At 47.0% G+C, this 18,422-nt stretch overlaps 1 protein-coding gene across 1 annotated transcript in view; it reads right to left on the bottom strand.

The window, feature by feature from the left end:
- Positions 1–323: 323 nt before the first annotated feature.
- THADA (THADA armadillo repeat containing) overlaps positions 324–18,422 on the bottom strand; it is a 298,298-nt gene continuing 280,199 nt past the window's right edge. The window contains exons 38-40 of the mRNA XM_045549490.1: positions 12,787–12,933; positions 2,537–2,706; positions 324–1,462 (exon numbers count right to left, since the gene is read on the bottom strand). Coding sequence (XP_045405446.1) covers positions 1,067–1,462; positions 2,537–2,706; positions 12,787–12,933 — 713 coding nt within the window. The 3' untranslated portion in view covers positions 324–1,066. The remainder of the gene's footprint in view (positions 1,463–2,536; positions 2,707–12,786; positions 12,934–18,422) is intronic.

Here is an 18,422-nt window from a genome sequence, read left to right on the forward strand (position 1 = left end):
TGGCTTTTTCAGATAACTAGGATGGAAAATGAGTGTGGATGAGGCTACAACCCATCTAAGCTATGAATCTCAAGGTAACTACCTGTGGGTAACACTTATTCTGAAGTTATAAATTAAAAATGGTTAAGCCTGAAAAACAGGACTAGCAGCAAACTATATGCAAGAGCGCCACCTGCTGGGTGTCTGAAGAAGTGGGCTTGGCTTGGCTTGAAAAGGCAGAAAACCCTTGTTGATTAAATCACTGAAATGGATAAATGTGTTTATGGGCATCTTACACGAGAATCTTCTTGTTACTGCCACCAAATAAATGAGAGCAAACAGTGTAGGCATCAAATAAATCATTTACTTTGGCTTTCCTTTCCCCAGCTTCCTCCTAATAGCCAAGAATACACATATGCTTTCACTGGGTTTCCTAGCGATAGGACAAAACAGGTTTCCCAGCATTAGCACACACTTTTTGGAGGGATAAGGAGAGCTCTCAATGGCTCTTTTAATAATTAGGATGGAATGTGAAGGCCACTGCAGGACTTATACATACAGACAATAAAAACTAAATTATTTCTGTAAGGTTGATCCTTAATTCTTCCAGGATCCAATATTTGGAACGTTATTTCTGCTTTACTAGGATGGAATAAAATTTGGAAGTCTTACCAAATGGGCTGTTTGCCCACTAAACCAGTCCCTATATACAGCCAAAAAAAGTGGGGAGGAATCGTGTGTGTGCTAAAAGTTCTCTGTAGTCCCTTCACAGAGAACTCAGGGTGGGACAATCAGAGGCCCTGGGGGATGAAAAAGGCTAATTTAGGCCTGCAGGTGGCCCGCACCTGGGGACAGAGTAACTCTCCAACAGGGTCACCTCAATTCCTACAGTAGCAGCAATAAACTAGGCTGCCTCGAATGAGTGAGCTGAAGAAAAGTTCCTCTGTAAGAAGTGCCAGAAGACCCGACGCGCGGAAGCGGGGGAGGCATGAAAGGGACATTTGTGAATTTATGTTCAACACGTTGCCTGTAGATTGAGTGGAGGAATAATCCACACACCCCCCCCAAGCCCCCAAATTTTCTTTCTTCAACATGCCAGTTCTGTTCTTGGAAGAGTTAATGGCCTCGCTTCTTGAGGAGAGGCAGAAGAACTGAGAACTGGGGTGTCTTCCCCTTCCTTTCCTTCCAGAAAGGCCAGCAGCCTCAAGCAAGCCAAAGTCCTTTCCTCCTGAATGCGCAGTCTTGTGAACTCCACTGTCTTCAAAAACTCAGCAGCTGGTGGAAGCTCTCTGAAGAGCTGAGAAAGGAGGTGGCACTGCTCTGATGCTGTTTTCTGAAGGTGACACAGCCTCTCAGGGCTAGAGGGACGCCAGCCGGACTTGGAGAGGAGATGGAAGAGGTGTTTGTGCAGGTACTTCACAAAGATCAGCGTCTCAGCCCAAAAGTTGACTTCTTCTTTTTCAAACAGGTAGTCTCCTTCCACCTAAATCAAATGAAAAAGCCAAAAGTCAGTCTTACAGGGAACGTTGACAGACCCAGTCCAGACCAAGCAGAGCCCTGCCAGATGCAAGAGATGTGTCCCCTCCCCCACCTGACAGAGGGCCCACTCTCGCCTGTCAACACCCCTGCACACACACCACTTGCAGCCTTGAAGGTCACCTTCTGTTTTCACTCACTGTACTTCTCCACTAGGGAGGAATTTTTTCCCCAGACTTAACATGACCTTTGATAAAGATGTGTTTGTGGTTCAAAGCCAAGATATTTTGGGGGACTGATGTTGAAAAGGGGACCTCAACAAGGGAGTGAGCCCTAGACCATAAGGTGCATCTAGAAATCAGAGAGGGAAGGAGGAAGGGCAACAGACCAAAAAGCAAAGAATTACCAAATACAAGACATTAGTCTCTCAGTATGAGACCAAATTTCTATAATCCTGTGAATTTTCAAGGTCATTTTATCACAGACACTTTATCATGTCTCCAAATTTCCCATAAACAGGCTGCTTTTTGAACTCTTGGCCTGCTGGGATGCCAAGCCAGCTGAGTCAGACACTGGTGGCTGTGAATTTCAGTTCTCAGGATGTTTTTGCTGCTTGTCTTGGTCCTCAGTTTCCCTACCTGTGACTGCTCCAATCCCGGAGGGGGCTAGTAGTTTTCTTCAAGCAGCAATTTGCCTGGAAGGACCCTAATTCTCTGGAAATGCTTCACCCTCAGACCTAACTTTGGGGAGCCCCAGGCTAACTCCAATGTCAATTAAGCAGCATTCTCCATAATTATATTCTCAACATCCAAGGGGCTTCTTTCAAAGTCTTCTCCCCGAACTGATTTGAAGGCTTACCATTAAAACCCCAAAAGTCAGCATGAAAGCGTCCCCAGTGCCCACAGAAGCACCCAGCAGGTGACTTTCCTAATCACAGATACAGGTTCTTGCTCTGTATCTAAGCATCCAGGAGCGCGCTTTCGGCAGGCACATTAAACCCAATTAAGCCTGCAAGTGCTGCATCCAGTGGGTGTAGGGCACTCCAGGCCTGCCTCCCACTGCCCTAACACCCCACGATTACCTGCTGCGTGCTCTCCGCACAGAACACAAGGTCGTCACCCTCTCCCAACAGCCATCCCAGCAGGACGGGCAGTCCAGGGGCCAGCTGGTCCCACTGCTGGAGCAGGTCACACAGGACGGCCAGGGCCAGAGGCAGAGCGATGGAAGCATCCACCTGGCAGAAGGCGAATTCTGCAGAGAACGGAGAGGGGACAGCAATGAACGTGCTGTGCAGGGCCAGCCCCTGGAGGGCTGAGGACTCTGGGGACACAAAGGGCCTCAGGTAGAATCACTGCCTCTTTCTTTCTCTCTCTCTTTTCTTTCTTTTCTTCCTTCTTCCCTCTCTTTTTCTCTCTTCTCTTTCTCTTTCTTTCTTTCCTTTCTTTTTTTGAGACAGGATCTCGCTGTTAACTGGGCTACAGAGCAGTGGCATCATCATAGGTCACTACAACCTCAGACTCTTGGGCTCAAGTGATCCACCTCCTGAGCCTCCCGAGTAGCTAGGACTACAGGTGGGCACCACCATGCTAATTTTTCCATTTTTTTGTAGACATGAGGCAGCTCTTGACAGCTCTTGCTCAGGCTGTCCGTGAAGGTTATTAATCCCCTTTTGAATCCTGCTGTTAACATAGCTAGAATGAGTCCTATGCTTGAACCCCACTGTCTCCATACCCCCCATCCCAGTGTGGACAGAAGCAGCCCCACCTGCAGGACTAGACAGTTCTCCCCCTTAGCTCTAGTGTCACTGGGAGGTCAGGAAAGCTTCCCTGCCCGGTGTCTCTTCGGCTGGCCTGACACATGCCTGGATTCCGTTGTTTTGCCCCTTCCTCAGAAAGCAGATCTTTGGGCATATGACACGTTAAATCTCTAACATCTCAGAGCAGGGCATCAATACACTCTTCCTTAAGGGGCCAGAGAGTAAATATTTTAGACTTTTCAGGCCTTCAGTTCTCCATCACAACTCCTCGACTCTGCCAAAAGCAGCCATAGACGATCTGTAAACAGAGGGTTGTGGCTGTGTTCCAATAAACTTTATTTATGGACACTGAAATCTGAACTTCATGTGTGACAAAATATTATTCTTGTGATTTGTTTCAACCATTTAAAAATGTAAAAACCACCTGTAGCTCATGGGCCACACAAAAGCAGGTGGTGGGCTACATTTGGCTCCTGTCTTGCTGCCCTCAGTCCTGGAGTGAATCGTGTTTCAGACCCTTGTGCTCCTGGCTGGCTGAGGCAGGGGTGCTGAAAGAAGCGGGGTGCCTGGGGGAAACCATTGCTTACTTCACCACTTGGCCTTGTCAGTCCTAAATATGGGTTTGTAGGGCGGCTCAGGGTATTGACACTTCTGTCAACAACCCTGCCCCTCCCACCCCAACCTGGGGGAGGTCAGAAGCATGGGGCTGAAATCCCACCACACGGGTCTCTCTTGATCCATCCTGCACCAAAGCCTGTCTTCCGATGACGCACTTCTGTTGAGCCTGAATCTCTCCCAAAGCCACATCTCCAACTTCACCAAGCAGATACGTCCCTGACCATTTGGCCCCAAAAGAGACTTGCTCAGTGCACAGGGAGAAAGCTCAGAATCTGGAATAAAAGGCTTAGTTCCCTGGGGTGTTGAACCAGGATGGCCCCACTGAGGGCCTATTATGTGCCAGGCCCGGATCAAGTGCTGTATCTCCAATCCTTCCAATATTCTGTGGATTGGGTATTACTATTCCTACTTCACAGATGAGAACTCTAGGGCCCAGATAGGCTAACCCACTTGCATACAGTCACAGAACTCGAAGTGGCTATAAAGAAATAGGAATCAGAACAGGTTTCATGGTGCACACACAGCACAGATTTAGACAATTAGCATCAATGTTCCAGAGACACAGGTTTTTATGGTGTCATCACCAGGGCTAGTGACCCTCCACCAGCAGGGCCACAGAGCAGAACCTAGATTGCTGTAAGCAGCCAAAAGGACTGTTCTCACCATCCTCAGAGCCCCAATAAGTCCCTGAAGACACCTGCCCTTTGGTGTCCCTGTTCCGCATGCTGCTTGCTCTGCAGCCTGGAACCCAGATTCAGACTGGGAACAGAGAAGGCGAAGGGAGCGTGGGAGAGGAGGAGCAAAGGTGCATTTTGGCTGTTAGGTCTGAGCCAGGTGTCGGTCGGGCCTTTGCCTATAATAGAAGCCCTGTTTTAACCTCTACCTGGCTCCTCTGTGTAGTTCTCCACTGGTTGAGAATCTGTCTGGAGAGAGGGTACAATTAAGTGGCCTTCTTCAAACACTCAAAGAATTGAAAATACACATGAGGACCAGCATAGGGTTCAACAGAGTAGATAGTGAAAACACACCTGTTTATGGCTCTGGAGACCATGAATTCTTTCCCTTTAGCCTGTGTGATTTAATTTGAACACTAACATAGAGACTGGCAGAAAGAAAGCATTCAATAAACGGTAACTAGTATTATTGCTGATAACATGAACACTTTACTCCTATTGAATCCTTAACTGCTCTCATCACCCTGTAAGGGAGGGGTCCCTATTTAGCCAACGAGGAAGCTGTGTTCATAAACGCTGGGTACCAGGTCCAAGACTGCACAGTTCAGTGGTGGTACCCGGCTAAGCCTGTCAGTGCACAGACTGCCCCTACCCTGCAGAGAGGCTATGGAGAAACCATCCCAGCACCCCACAGAGGGGAAGAAGTCAGACTCGGTTTTAACACTTTCATTCATTAAAAAAAAAAAACAAAAAAACAAATGGGGGCCATGCTCTGAAAAATGGTCAAAGGTGTAAGTCCGTAGTATTGTGGAACCAGCTGCTGGTCAGCTTATCTTGAGACCTTTTAGAAAAACTACCCTCTGATTCTCCCACCTTTCTTTTTTGCCTCCTTAAGGCAAGGACTGAAAACCCCACAGGGAGGAAAAAAGTTTCAGCCACTAGCGAATCAGTGCCTGCAGCTCAGGTGATATTCCTGTGGGGTCCCTAAAGAACCCATGGGGGTGATCAGAGATGCCACCAGGAAGGCCAGGCTATCACGCCAGCCCCACCTGGCAGGACAGGTAGCCTTTGTCCTGCACCATTTTGCCCTGGGTCATGCTTAGGAAGGGGCAGGAGAGTGATGGGATGGCAGAGGCACAAGAGGAGAGCTCATGTGATTTGTCCAGAAGTGGATCTACATAGAATTACAAGTACCCAGACACTGACCCTGCAAGACGAAGAGGAAAGCTGGGACGCTGGGCGGGGAGAGAGGGAGGATTAGCTGGATTTAGAGCTCCTGCGAGGGGCCAGATGCAACCCACCAAGTTCCCTCTTTTACTACCTTGCCTGGACTAAGACAGCTCAGCCAGAACTGCCTGCATCTCTACTGGCCAGATGCCTTATGAAGGGGAGGCTGAGAGCAGGCAGAGGAATTTTTCACTTAAACATTGGCCAGCCAGGCTCTCAAAGGAAGCAAGCAAGCAAGCGACCAAGCAACAAGTGTGTTTAAGGATCTGCTGTGCATACAGGATTGTCAGAACAATCTTAAAAAGAAAACAAATTTGAAGGACTCACATTTGCTGATTTCAAAACTTACTACAAAGCTATAGGAATCAAGACAGTGTGGTGCTGGCGTAAGGACAGACACACAGATCAACAGAATAGAGAGGACAGACATATACATCAACTGAGAGTCCAGAAACAAGCCCTCAGTGTTTATGGTCAAATGATTTTTGACAACGGTGTCAAAACTAATCAAGGGGAAGAACAGTCTTTTCAACCAGTGATCCTGGGACGACAACTGGATACACACATGCAAATAATGGAATTGGACCCCTACCTAACACCGTATACAACAATTAACTCAAAATGTATTGAAGACCTACATGTAAGAGCTAAAACTATAAAACTCCTAAAAGAAAACACAGGAGTAAATCTGTATGACCTTGGATGAGGCAATAATTTCTTAGAAATGACATCAAAAGCAAATCCACAAAAGAAAAGTTGGACTTTGTCAAAATAGAAATTTTTTTTTTTTTTTTTTGAGACAGAGTCTCAAGTCTGTTGCCTGGGCTAGAGTGCCGTGGCATCAGCCTGGCTCACAGCAACCTCAAACTTCTGGGCTCAAGCAATCCTCCTGCCTCAGCCTCCTGAGTTGCTGGGACTACAGGCACGCGCCACCATGCCCGGCTAATTTTTTCTATATATTTTTAGTTGTCCAGCTAATTTCTTTCTATTTTTAGTAGAGACGGGGTCTCGCTCTTGCTCAGGCTGGTCTTGAACTCCTGACCTCAAGCAATCCTCCTGCTTTGGCCTCCCAAAGTGCTAGGAATACAGGTGTGAGCCACTGCGTCTGGCTAACCTCATTATTTCTAGTCTTCTCCATGGACTTCTTCACTGCCCCTCAGCAGGGCCTGTATCTCAGTTAGTCATGAAAAACAAGTGTGGAACCCGAGCTTGGTTCAGCACTTTCTGGGGCTCCCAGGGCCTCCCTGCCCCCTTACCCATGATCCCTAGAGCCCAGGGCCCGCTGCCCATCTTGATGATGAGGCCATCAAGGCAGGGCTCAGAGGTGGGGTTTCCAGGAAGGACAATCAGGGAGTGCACTTTATGGCCATAGCATCAAATGTCATCATTTCAACCTTGACCACCAAAGAGAGCTCTCAAATGACTCCCTACTGGAGACAAATGGCCCAGAGGAAGGTCAGTGTCCTAAGGAATGAGGGGGTGGTCCCTCCAGCTTCAAAGAACCCGGTAGGAAGTCTGGGTGGGGGGAACGTGGGTGTTTGTGGTATTTGTCTCTGTTCTTTATCTGAATGTTTTAAAAATTTCATCAAAGAAGAACCAAATGTGCTGGTCGGAGCTGTCAAGGGCAGCCCTAGTCCCAGCATGCACTGCCAAGTGCCAAGGAGGTGTGCAGCACTGGGACTGCTGCCTGCTCACGTGGCGCCCTGAGTCTGTCCCCTCCCCTGACCCCCAACCTGGCCGTGGTATTAAGTCTGGAGAGAACTCAGACTTCACTTGGCCCAGCTGGACCATCCTCCTCCTCCTCCTTTTTCTTTTTTAAGTCTTAGAACCTAAAAGAAACTATACACGGAGACAGAACCCAACCGCACACACACAGCTCAGAGGTTCTAAGACCCTAAGGGACCCATCAGAAGTGTGTCTTTATGCAAGTTTGGTACAGCTTACATGGTTCTTTAAAAATCAGGACATTTCTCATAAAAATCCAAATTTCCAGCATCTTTTGACAATTCAGAAAATTTGAATCTGATGTCTCTAGGTCTACATCTGAACAGGGCAGCACCGGTCTGCCTGGAGCAGAGCAGCGGCCACACCTACACAAGGTGGATGTGTATCCAGTCTGGGACCTCCCCCTGCCTGCCACCGTGCCCTTTCACAGGTGTGTTCACTTGCCGAGCACCTGTGGCCCCTACATGAGGGTGCTGAGGAGGGCCTTGACAGAAGAGCACACTGACAGCCACAATCAAAGTCCCTTCTCAACAGTCTCCCCCACTGCTGCCCGGGGCTGTCTCCCTCCCTCCAGCTCTCTTGGCTTTGATTTACCCACCATTCCCCCTGCCTGGTACACCTTCTTCCTCCTCTTACTTATCCTACCTTTCCCTCAGGACCTAACTTATATCCCATGGTCTGAATTTCTCCAGCCCACTGGGATCTCCTTCTGCCTGTCTGCACCGTGCTGGTGCTCACAGATGGTGAGGGGGGCCTCGGGGCTCCTGTGGCTAAGCCTGTGTTGTGTCTTTCCTTTCCCAGGGTTGTCCATAGAGCAGCACTGGGGACTCAGCAGATACCACCCACTTAGCACTTGATTGTAGTCTTGTACTATGCAATTTACTTGTGACTTGTGTTTCCCCAATGAGAAAACTCCAAGATTGCAAGAATAAGGTCATACGGATAGAGAGATTTATTGTTACCATTTTACATTCAATGTTATTGAGGTTTAGAGAAGTAACTCATTCAAGATCACTCAGCTTTATATTCAAGATACAAACCCAGGCTTGTCTGACTGCAGAGCCTACATTCTCGACCACTTTGCAAAGCTGCCTGTAAGTATTGAATAGATGGATGGATGGATAGATGAACAGGCTGATGATTTTCAGTTTGCTCCCCTGATCCATTCTCTGCCCCTCTCTACCCTGCCAAGGGCCGCAGGATGCTGACCTCTATGGACTGCACTGCCCAGGTTCCTTGTCATGGGCCTCTAGTTGGATTCATCTAGTAGTAAGAGAACACTGATACACTGGAGGGTAGAAAGACAGAGAAGTTGGGGATATTTCTTTCCTGCACCCTCCCCTGCAAGTCACCAAGATTCTGCCAGTGGCTGATCCCTCCACGGATAGAGCACCTGCGGGCTGCCCCTCCTCCCCCACTTCAGCTCTCCCTGTACTCGGAACCCCATTCCCTGTCCTTTCAGCTGCTGGGGTGGTAACAGCTTCCTACTGTTGCTCGTCTCTAGCTGCCTCAGCACCATCGCTTCCCTTCACCTAGTGGTTCTCAGTCAGAGATGACACTGCTCCCCAGGAAACATTCGTCCATGTCTGGAGACCTTTCTGGTTGTCACAATCAGGAGGTGGTGGTGCTATTGGCATGTAGTGGGCAGAGGCTAGGGATGCTGCTAAACATCCTGCAATGCACACCACAGCCCCCCATCAATGTCAACTGTGCCAAGGTGGAGAAGCCCTGCCTTAAGCCCACCCACAATCTCACCCAACTGTAATCAGGCCCCTCATTAAAGTTTCTGGAAGTGAACAGTCTAGCGGATGGATGGCTAGAACACTTCAGTGCTCTTCAGGAACAAGAGGCCAGGTCTCCATTTGGGGCAGATGCGGAGGAGCTCATGTCCTTTCTCCTGGACAGCCACCCCTAGCTCCTCTCTCCTCACCAGCTCTCTGGGCAGAGGTGGCAACAAGAGAGAAGCAGCCACTCTGGATGGACAGCATGCCACAGGGCCCTTTCTGCCCAGAGGGGGACATGTGATTCCAGGTCTGAAGGGAAGGGAAATTTTGAAATTTTGAAAATACTTGGGGAAAAAAATCTTTCAAATATTAAAAATTTGCTTTTCATTTTCTAGCTATTTTCAAATGGAACAAACGGACTGGGTTCCCCAAGTCCCTGCAGACCCGGCTCCCAAAGAACTTGACCCCACAGGTGTGCTCAGAGGCCATAAAACCGAGGGCTGCCTGGGCTAAGCACTCTGCCTGGCGATCCGCTATGCAACCACAAACACCCCAGCAAATCCTTTGTTTTCATTTTAGAGAAAAGACATATTTTTTAAAAGGAACATTATTTCTAAAGTTAAAAGAACTGTAATTTTAAAATGTAGACCCACCTCAAATCACTGGGTAAATACAGTTTTTTCTTGATTTTAAAAATAGATGCAGCCAATATGAATGAAAACAAATAAACATTTCATAAAAGTGTGCCCTTCTTATTCATTAGGGACATACTTCATGGAAAAAGGATTAATAAATTAAATTACAGCTGGTTAATAGTACACTCAACTAAAAGCCTATAAAAATACTTGCATTTGTTCACTTCCAACCACATCAATGAATAAGGAATGGATTCAAACAAAATCACCCTCAGACAACATCACCTATGAAAAAGACCTAGTTCTCCCAGCAGCTAGCAGCGTGGTGATGAGGGAAACGGTGGCCCTCCAGCCTCTAAACCCTTCAGGGTGCTTCCATTATACACAGTTTTGTGTGCAACTCACTGTCCTGTTTCTTGTGGCAATCTCCTGTGCTCAGCAGGGAAGGGTAAGGTACATGCGGGCTGCCAACGTTGGCTTTGCCCGTGGCTGTTCCAAAGCAGGTGGCAAAGGCCTGTCCTCCGGGCCCTGGGGTGAGGAGGTGCTGCCGAGCAAGGAATGGGCCCAGTCCAGAGCATTTTGGCCCATGCTTGGCATTCCTTCTTTCTGCAAGGATTCCTTTGGCCTGTACTGTGTCAGGGCCTTCCTGTGCAAGGTGCAGTCAGGCCCTCCCTGCAGATGAGCCCCTCCCTCTGCCTGCTCCTTGGTGACTTCGCTCCTCTGATCCTCCCAAAGGGTTCAGTCACGTCCAACACTTCGTGGGTGGTAAGCACCTTGCACTCTATTCCTGACTGCATGGCCACTCACCAAAGCACTCCGTCTGGAAGGGGCAGCCTGCCCCCTCTACTCTCCTTCCTGACCCTGCACCATGAGCCAATGAGGGAGGCTATGCCCACAGACTGGGAAGCCCTCTTGGGGGTGCTGGGCAACTTGAGATCTGCCTTCCATCAGCCTCCTCTTCCTCTGCTTGGGCAGAGTTCAACGGCCCTGCAGAAACATTCCACATTCCTCACTGAGCAGCTTGGATCTTGAAATTTCTTTTTTTCTTTTCTTTGAAGTCATTTCAGTTTTCTTTACCTTGTTTCACTACTAGAACTTCTTTCTCTTATAGGGAATTTCTTTTCAGCCTCAGCTCTTAAGACTGATTAGCTCCTTCTGAATTCTTTGTGAAGTTTCTCTGACCCTCAGTGTCCCCTGCTCCCACTCTACACCCTCTAAGCTTATTCAGGGCTCAAGCTGGGAGAGTAGAAGAAACCAAATGACTGATTCATTTCAACGGAGCCGTCACCAGCACAAGGCGCTGTGCTAGCCTGGAAGACACGCCTAGTCTAGGCATGGAACACATGCAGAGCTCCAGATGGGGGGTTGCCTGGCTCCCTCAACACCTCGGTGGGATATGGAGGTAGTAGGTGTGGATGGTGTTGAAGTGTAACTGAAGACTAGAAATTTCAAATCAGAAAAACTCAAGAAGGTAATTTTTCTCTCCTGAGGACTTTACCATTACCATCTCCCAGCCTTATACGGAATCCAGAAAGTTCCTCCATAGGTACCTCCACCTCACCCTCTAGGCTTTCACAGTTCTAAATAGAACAAACACAACACATGGTAATGTCTCAAGCAAACCAATGTATAAATGACTTTTAAACTCACAAAGTGATTTTAAGACTTATAAATGGTATTCAAAATGATAAGTGCCTGTGAGTTCAAAGTTTCTGGGGATTTTATATCTTGAAACTGAATTTACTCCCAGGCCTCTCAAGGTCTTTCCTAGCTGTCCCCTGTGACCAACATTCCCTAGCAGTCTCCCTGGAGTGACTGTCTGGCTCCCAAAGGCAACGGGAAACGCCTGCTGACATGGCCCTTAGGCTGCCGCTGAGCGTGGAGAAGCCTGGGGTGAGACAAGGGGAGGGAGAGGCCCACGGAAAAACTCTCTTGCACGAACAAGTCAAGGAAGAGAGAACAATGCTGAGATTAGAGGGTAGTGAGGCTCTGGGTTTTCAGCCAACTAAAAAGAAGGAAAAATCAAACTGTTGCAGGATGGATTTAAATTAGCCACTAAGACGGGTGCTGAGGGTTTGAGACCCCAGGCAGGGTCCAATGCCCAGAAAAGCTCCCTTCCTTTCAGTACCGGTCCCTCAGTTGGGGGGCTGCAAGAAGGGACTCTGGGAAGAAGCAGGTTGTTTTTGACCTTGCTATGAATGTTGCTAGTAAAAATAATCAGCACAAAACTAAAGTGACAATGGCAATAACATATGATAAAATTCACAATAACTGACCAAAGAAGTCAATTTGTTAGTAACACTGAAAACTGCAAATAGTAACAACAGCAACAGGAACTAGGGGTAATTGTGACTTGGTAGAAATAAACCCAAAAAGTAAAACTGACAAAGTCTAAAACTGGGTATGGTAAAACTGTTATTGACTAAAATTTTTGACCAAAAATAAAATCTTCACTATTAAATTTATACATAGAAGTTGATACTTGAGAAAATATCCCTAGCACTTTGGGAGGCCAAGGCTGGAGGATCACTTGGGGCCAGGAGTTTGAGACCAGCCTGAGCAAGAATGAAACTCCATCTATACTAAAAATAGAAAGATTAGCTGGGCATGGTGGCACACGCCTATAGTCCCAGCTACTCGGGAGGCTCAGGCAAGGAGGATGGTTCGAGCACAGGAGTTTGAGGTTGCAGTGAGCTATGATGACACCACTGTACTCTAGCCCAGGTGACAGAGTGAAACTTTGTCTCCCCCCCCCCCAAAAAAAAAAGAAAAAGAAAAGAAAAGAAAAATTTGTATTCACATAGAATCACAATGTCCTCCAGGTCAAAAGAGTGAGGGCAAAACATGCTGAATTTATTTTGAAATTTCTGTCAGCCTGAAGGAAGAAAAAGGAGGCCAGTCTCCTAGCCCTCACTCAAGAAGGAGTAGCCTAGCCACCTCCACACCTTCCTGTCCCCACACCCACCACTCACCTCTTGTCTGACTGGATTCCTTAGCAGGGTGCTTTGGAGCTCTCTGAAGCTCTCTGAAGCTCTCTTCTCTGCTGCTTCCTGGTTTGCACTTTCCTCTCGGCGGCATGTCATGCTCTGCCGTCACCTCTGCATCCACAACTCCCAGTCCTGATAATTAAATACCTCTCAAACTTGCCTCCTCTCCACCCCCACTGCTACTTCCTTGTTCCCCTCACCATTCTTCCCCTAAGAACGACGGTGGCCTTCTAGCCTGCCTCCTTCCTTCTGATCTCGCCTTCCTTGACTTCAAGCTAGCCCCTCGCATGTGGTCAAGGTGACCTGTCTAAAGCAACTCTAACCTGATTATGCCTTGGTTTAAAAGCCTTCAGTGGCTCCACAAAGCCCAAATGTCCTACCTCCTTAGCATGAAAGACTCTGCCTGCTCCCCTGCCCCCACTGTTACGAGAATAAATAAGTTCACAGCTCTCTTGCCTCACTCCCCATCACCAGTGGATTGGTTGTACCAGCCAGGGGTGTTTCTGGCTCACATTTCCCTTCCTTCTGGGCTGTTGAGACCCTTTTTTTCCTAAGTTCTTCCCCTGCCTCAGTCAAATCTTTTCTAGTGGCCCAAATATTCTCAGTACCCCATGTGGCCCCCACTCCCATCCAGACTATCTTTCTTCTGATTACCAGCATTCTTTGGTAACCTTACTCATTTCCAGAGAGACTCCCAGAACCTCAGCCTTTTTCCTTCACTTTCTTCCCAGCTCTAACAGAATGAGGACAATGTGCCAGTTCTTGGCATCTCAGGGGGTGGTACATGCCTGCTGTTCCTTGTCAGAGCAAACCTAGGAAGAATGTCCATCAAGAAGGGACCTCCAGTTCCTCAAAAAGTTAAATAAAGCATTACCATATGACCCACAATTCCACTCCTACATACATACACCCCCAAAAAGAAAACAGGCACCCAAACAAAACCTGTACATGAATTTTCATAACAGCACTATTCACAGTAGCCAAAAGGTAGAAACAACCTAAATGTCCATCCATCAATAGATGAATGGATAAATAAACTATGGTATATCCACACAATGGAATGTTACTCAGCCATAAAAAGGAAATAAAGTGCTGATTCATGCTACAACATGGAAGAACCTTGTGCCTAATTTAAAAAGCCAAGCACAAAAGGTCATATATTATGATTCTGTTTATATGAAATAACTAGAATAGGAAAATTCATGGAGATGGAAAGCAGAATGGTAGTTGCCAGGGGCTAGGGGTGACTACTTAAGGAGTGACTACTTAACAGCTACAGGGTTTTTTTTGGGGGAGTGGTGATGAAAATGTTCTGGAACTAGACAGTGGTGATAATTGCACAATATTGTAAATGTACTAAATACCACTGAACTGTATACTTTAAAATGGTTAATTTTATGTTATTTGAATTTTACCTCAATAAAAAATAAAAATACAGGAAAGGACCCCTATGGGGATGGAGCGGGAAAGTGTGCCAAGAACGGAGGACAATGGGTAATTCAATCCTGTGCCCTGGATGGGTAAGAACGTGCCTCTTCAATGAATATTTCTCCCAGGACACATTCTCCGAAGACTAACCCTAACAAAGGGGTGAGGGGTGGACAGATGAAGGTATACAGTTAAAGAAAGAGTGAAGAGGGGCTAGCCCTCCTCCCTGTTTGCTGGGGCTTAGGCTCACACAAGGACAAGAGGCTTAGGACATGGAGGACTAGAAAGACTGCAAGCCTAGGAGGGTGGTTTGCACAATCATTGAGGAGGGGACCCTTGCTTTCCGGTAATAGAGCAAGACATTTCGCATCTGAAATCACCTGCATGGTAAGACATATGTAAGTGGACCCTGTGAAACAGAGTTTTATGCAGAGAGCGGAGATCACATCACAAAGCTGCAAAGAGAAATCTCTTTACCCGAATTACACAGACCCACTCGTCTGGTTTCCATTTCATTGCCTGAGTCTGTTTTATAGTTGTGTTTTTTCATGAAAGCTTTTAAGGGAGGCTATTCCCTGACATCATGCGAAAAAAATGTCCAAATACAATTACATTACAGAGCAGCACTCTTGGAAGAGAAGGCAGCCACGAAGCTTGCTGGTGTCCTGTTTCCTCTCCTTTAAGGCCATTTGTAGCTCTCTGCTCTCTAAAAGGAGAAGCCCCCAATCCCAGCTCTCCTGGTCTGGTCCCTCCATCTGTCAGTGTGCTGAGCGGCACTGACCTGGGAAATACAGCAGCCCATGGTACCGCAGAACTGTGCACTCCCCAGAAGGGGAGGTGTGCTTGGGCCTCAGGGAGTTGCGTCCAGCCCACAGTCCTGAGCCAGCTTGTCTCGTGTCACACATCTCACAATCAAGGTGAGGGAACAGAGCCTCCCTCTGTTGGCTTTCTTAGGGATCTGCTTTGAAACCTCCTTTCTATTAACACTTCTTCCCCTATCCTCATGCCTTCCTCAGACTTGTCCCCACGCTCAGGGAATGGTTTTCTTAAAAGCTGTTACGAAAAAAATAGTTCTTCTCATTAAAATCTATTCTATTGTGAAAAAATTCTCCATATTTTTCATCCTTTCCATGTTTCTTCCTCCTGCTGGCAAAAGTTGCCATACTCCTAAATTTCCTGTCAAGGCTGTTTCTTTTTCCCTCAGTTGCTAACTTGGATGGAACAGCACACTCCTCTGCCACTCCTAGACAACCCCACCCCTCACTCAACAATCTCGCTCATTCTGAAGTCCATACTAGCCACCTCCCCATTCCTCAGCTAGAGACCTGGCCTTCTTCAATGAGTCATAGTCATCACCACCAGCTGTGACTTCAATATCCATAAAGATGTCCCTCCCAATATTTGGTTTCACCATTCTTCCACCTCTTCAACCCTAATACTCTCCATCTCCAATTTCACTCTACTCCCAATAACCATGATGACATCTGAGAACTTGTCATTATTTAGAACCATTTCAACTTGAAATCTCAAACTTGAAGTTTTATCATCACTTTGAAATAGACATCATCATAGTATCATTGCTAATGTTTAATGAGCACTTATGTGCAAGGCACTATCATAAGTGCTTCATGTATATTCATTATGTGTATTAATTATAATGACCTTTTAAAGTAGGTTTTATGAGCCCCATTTTATAAATGAGGTACAACAGAGAGACAAGTTAGGATTTGGGATTTAAGGCACATAATCTATATGCTATGGCTCCCATACCATATAGCCTCTCTAATATTCCTAACACAACTGTTTAACCTTTTACCTCTTTCACTGAAACTACCCTCCTCAAATCCTGACCACACCCTTGACCCTGCCCTTCTTCCAGGCCACTGCTTGCCTCTCTGTACATACCTAGGACTGCCAGGGCCTGTGATGCTCTTCCTAGTCCCCAAAGCCCCTGGTCAACCTGACCTGCTACCAGGCTTAACAGTGCTCCATAGCCACCTCTCCCCAAACCTGATCTACTGTCTTACTTTGAGCCACCAATTTCAGTCGAACAGAGGCTGTATGCTGATTAGGCTCTCTCTAAATTCATGCTATTTAATCTTGGTTGGACTCTCATTGCCTCCTGGTAATTCTTTCATTCATTTTCTAGTGACTTCCAGTTGAATCTCTATATAAACTGTTCCAATTTTTTCCTGTCCTTATATTCTACTCCCTAACCATTCATTCTTTTTCTTTTTTTTTTTAAAGACACCAAGTCTTGCTTTGTCACCCAGGCTAAAGTGCATAGGTGTGATCATAGCTCAATGTAGCCTTGAACTCCTGGACTCAAGAGATTCTCCCACCTCGGCCTCCCAAAGTGCTGGGATTACAGGCGTGAGCCACTGCACCGGGCCTCACCATTCATTCGTATGGATAATCGTGTGTTCTACAAATGACATCCAGCATAACCTCAAACTTTTGTCCTCTTCAACTTCAAAATTTCTCTAATGATTCTTTTGAAACATTAGCTTGGAGGCAGAGCAGGGTCTGGGAAATGTGGTTTTAGGGCAGGGGAGTAATGTAAATATTTGTATGAGAGGGAGCCACTGGAGCGGGAGAGGAGCCTGAGGACACACAGAAGACAAGGGAACATGGTGGGCTGAAGCTCATGGAGGAGGCATCAAGTGCTGCACGTAAAGTGTGTGGAGGGGATGGAGCACCTTTCTGATGTGTTGAAGGGAGGAGGATGAGAAGGCAGATGATGTAACCGAGTGGTCCACATCTGGCCCCTTTATTTGCCCACCTCCTACTTACTTCCAAACTCTTTGAAGTTGGCTCTAACCTCCCATTACTAACCTCTCTCAACTCTCACTCATGACATTTTCTCAATCCTCATCCTCCTTAAAACCTGACCTTTCAGCAGTGTTTGGCCTGGCTGACCAACCCTGCCCTCCTGATAGATTTTCCTTACGTGGGTTGCATGACAGTGGCAACTCCTGGTTTTCTTGATGGGTCTTGTTACTCCCTTTGCTAGTTCCCTTTCCAAACTATTATAATGGCCTCCTAAGAATGCTCCCCACCCTCAATCTATCCATCTCTCTCTTTTTTCATTCACTCATTCAATATATTAATATATTTATTAAGCCCCTACCATGTGCCGAGCACATGGCAGCTATTAAACTATAGCTGAATTAATGTTAATGCACAGCTCTGATCACGTTACTTATTTGTTCAAAATCTTTACTGGTTCTCTGATGTAAATGATATCCAGATTCTCTGGCCTGGCATTCCAGATTTAGCAGACATCTGTTGTTTTTGCTGCCCAACAGCAGCATGCACCCTCCTTTGGATAGCTGTACCCCAATCTCCCCCTGGAGAAGCAGCCCCTCCCTACCAGGTGGTTTGGGTGGGGCTAACCTCACCCCCTACTCCAGGCATGGGTACCTCCCCAGGTCTAAGCCATATTCTGTGCCTCTGAGATTTGTTCAGGGATGGGCCTGGAGCCCAACTAGAGCCAATAAAATAAAATGGAACTTCACTGACACAGGACTTAAATAAATGAAGATGTAAAAGCTAGGGCTACTGTAGACACCTTAAACTCCAAGAAAAGTGTGAGCTTGTCTGAAAACAGAACCAAGTCAGGCACAGATGGGAGAAATGGTAAGAAACCTGGTCCTTAAAACACTGTTTGAGCCCTTGAATTATGCCTGTCCTAGCCTTGGAATTCTCAGTGACATGACCCCATATGCCCCTCAGTGCGAAGCAGGTTGGGTTGTACATTCTGTCATTTGCATCTGAAAGAATCCTGTTGGATCCGAAGGTCCTCCACTTCGTCCCACCTTCATCTCACCCATCCTACTCATGCACACTTGAGGTTTGGACCATACTAACTTATCCCTTTCCTGAACAGGCCTCACACTTAACCACCTGTCTTTCTGGAATGCTCTGCATCTTTCCCATCTTTGCCTCCTGAAATTATGTCCATCCTTTTAAGGATAGGCTCTAGTAAACTTTCCCTACGAGCAGCCTTTCTTCTCTAATCCCCCCCCAATGAAAATGTTTGATAAACTAACTGAACAAACGCTGATGCGGAGAACTTGGATCCAAGGTTCCTCAAACCTGATGCAGAGACCTGGCCTCCAGCAAATGCGTTCGTCACCCTTCAGGGTTTGGGACGAGTTTTCCCCATCCTTCCACTGTCCAAATCCTGCTCC

The sequence above is a fragment of the Lemur catta genome, chromosome 4 (assembly GCF_020740605.2).
Source record: "Lemur catta isolate mLemCat1 chromosome 4, mLemCat1.pri, whole genome shotgun sequence".
NCBI classification, from domain to species: domain Eukaryota; kingdom Metazoa; phylum Chordata; class Mammalia; order Primates; family Lemuridae; genus Lemur; species Lemur catta.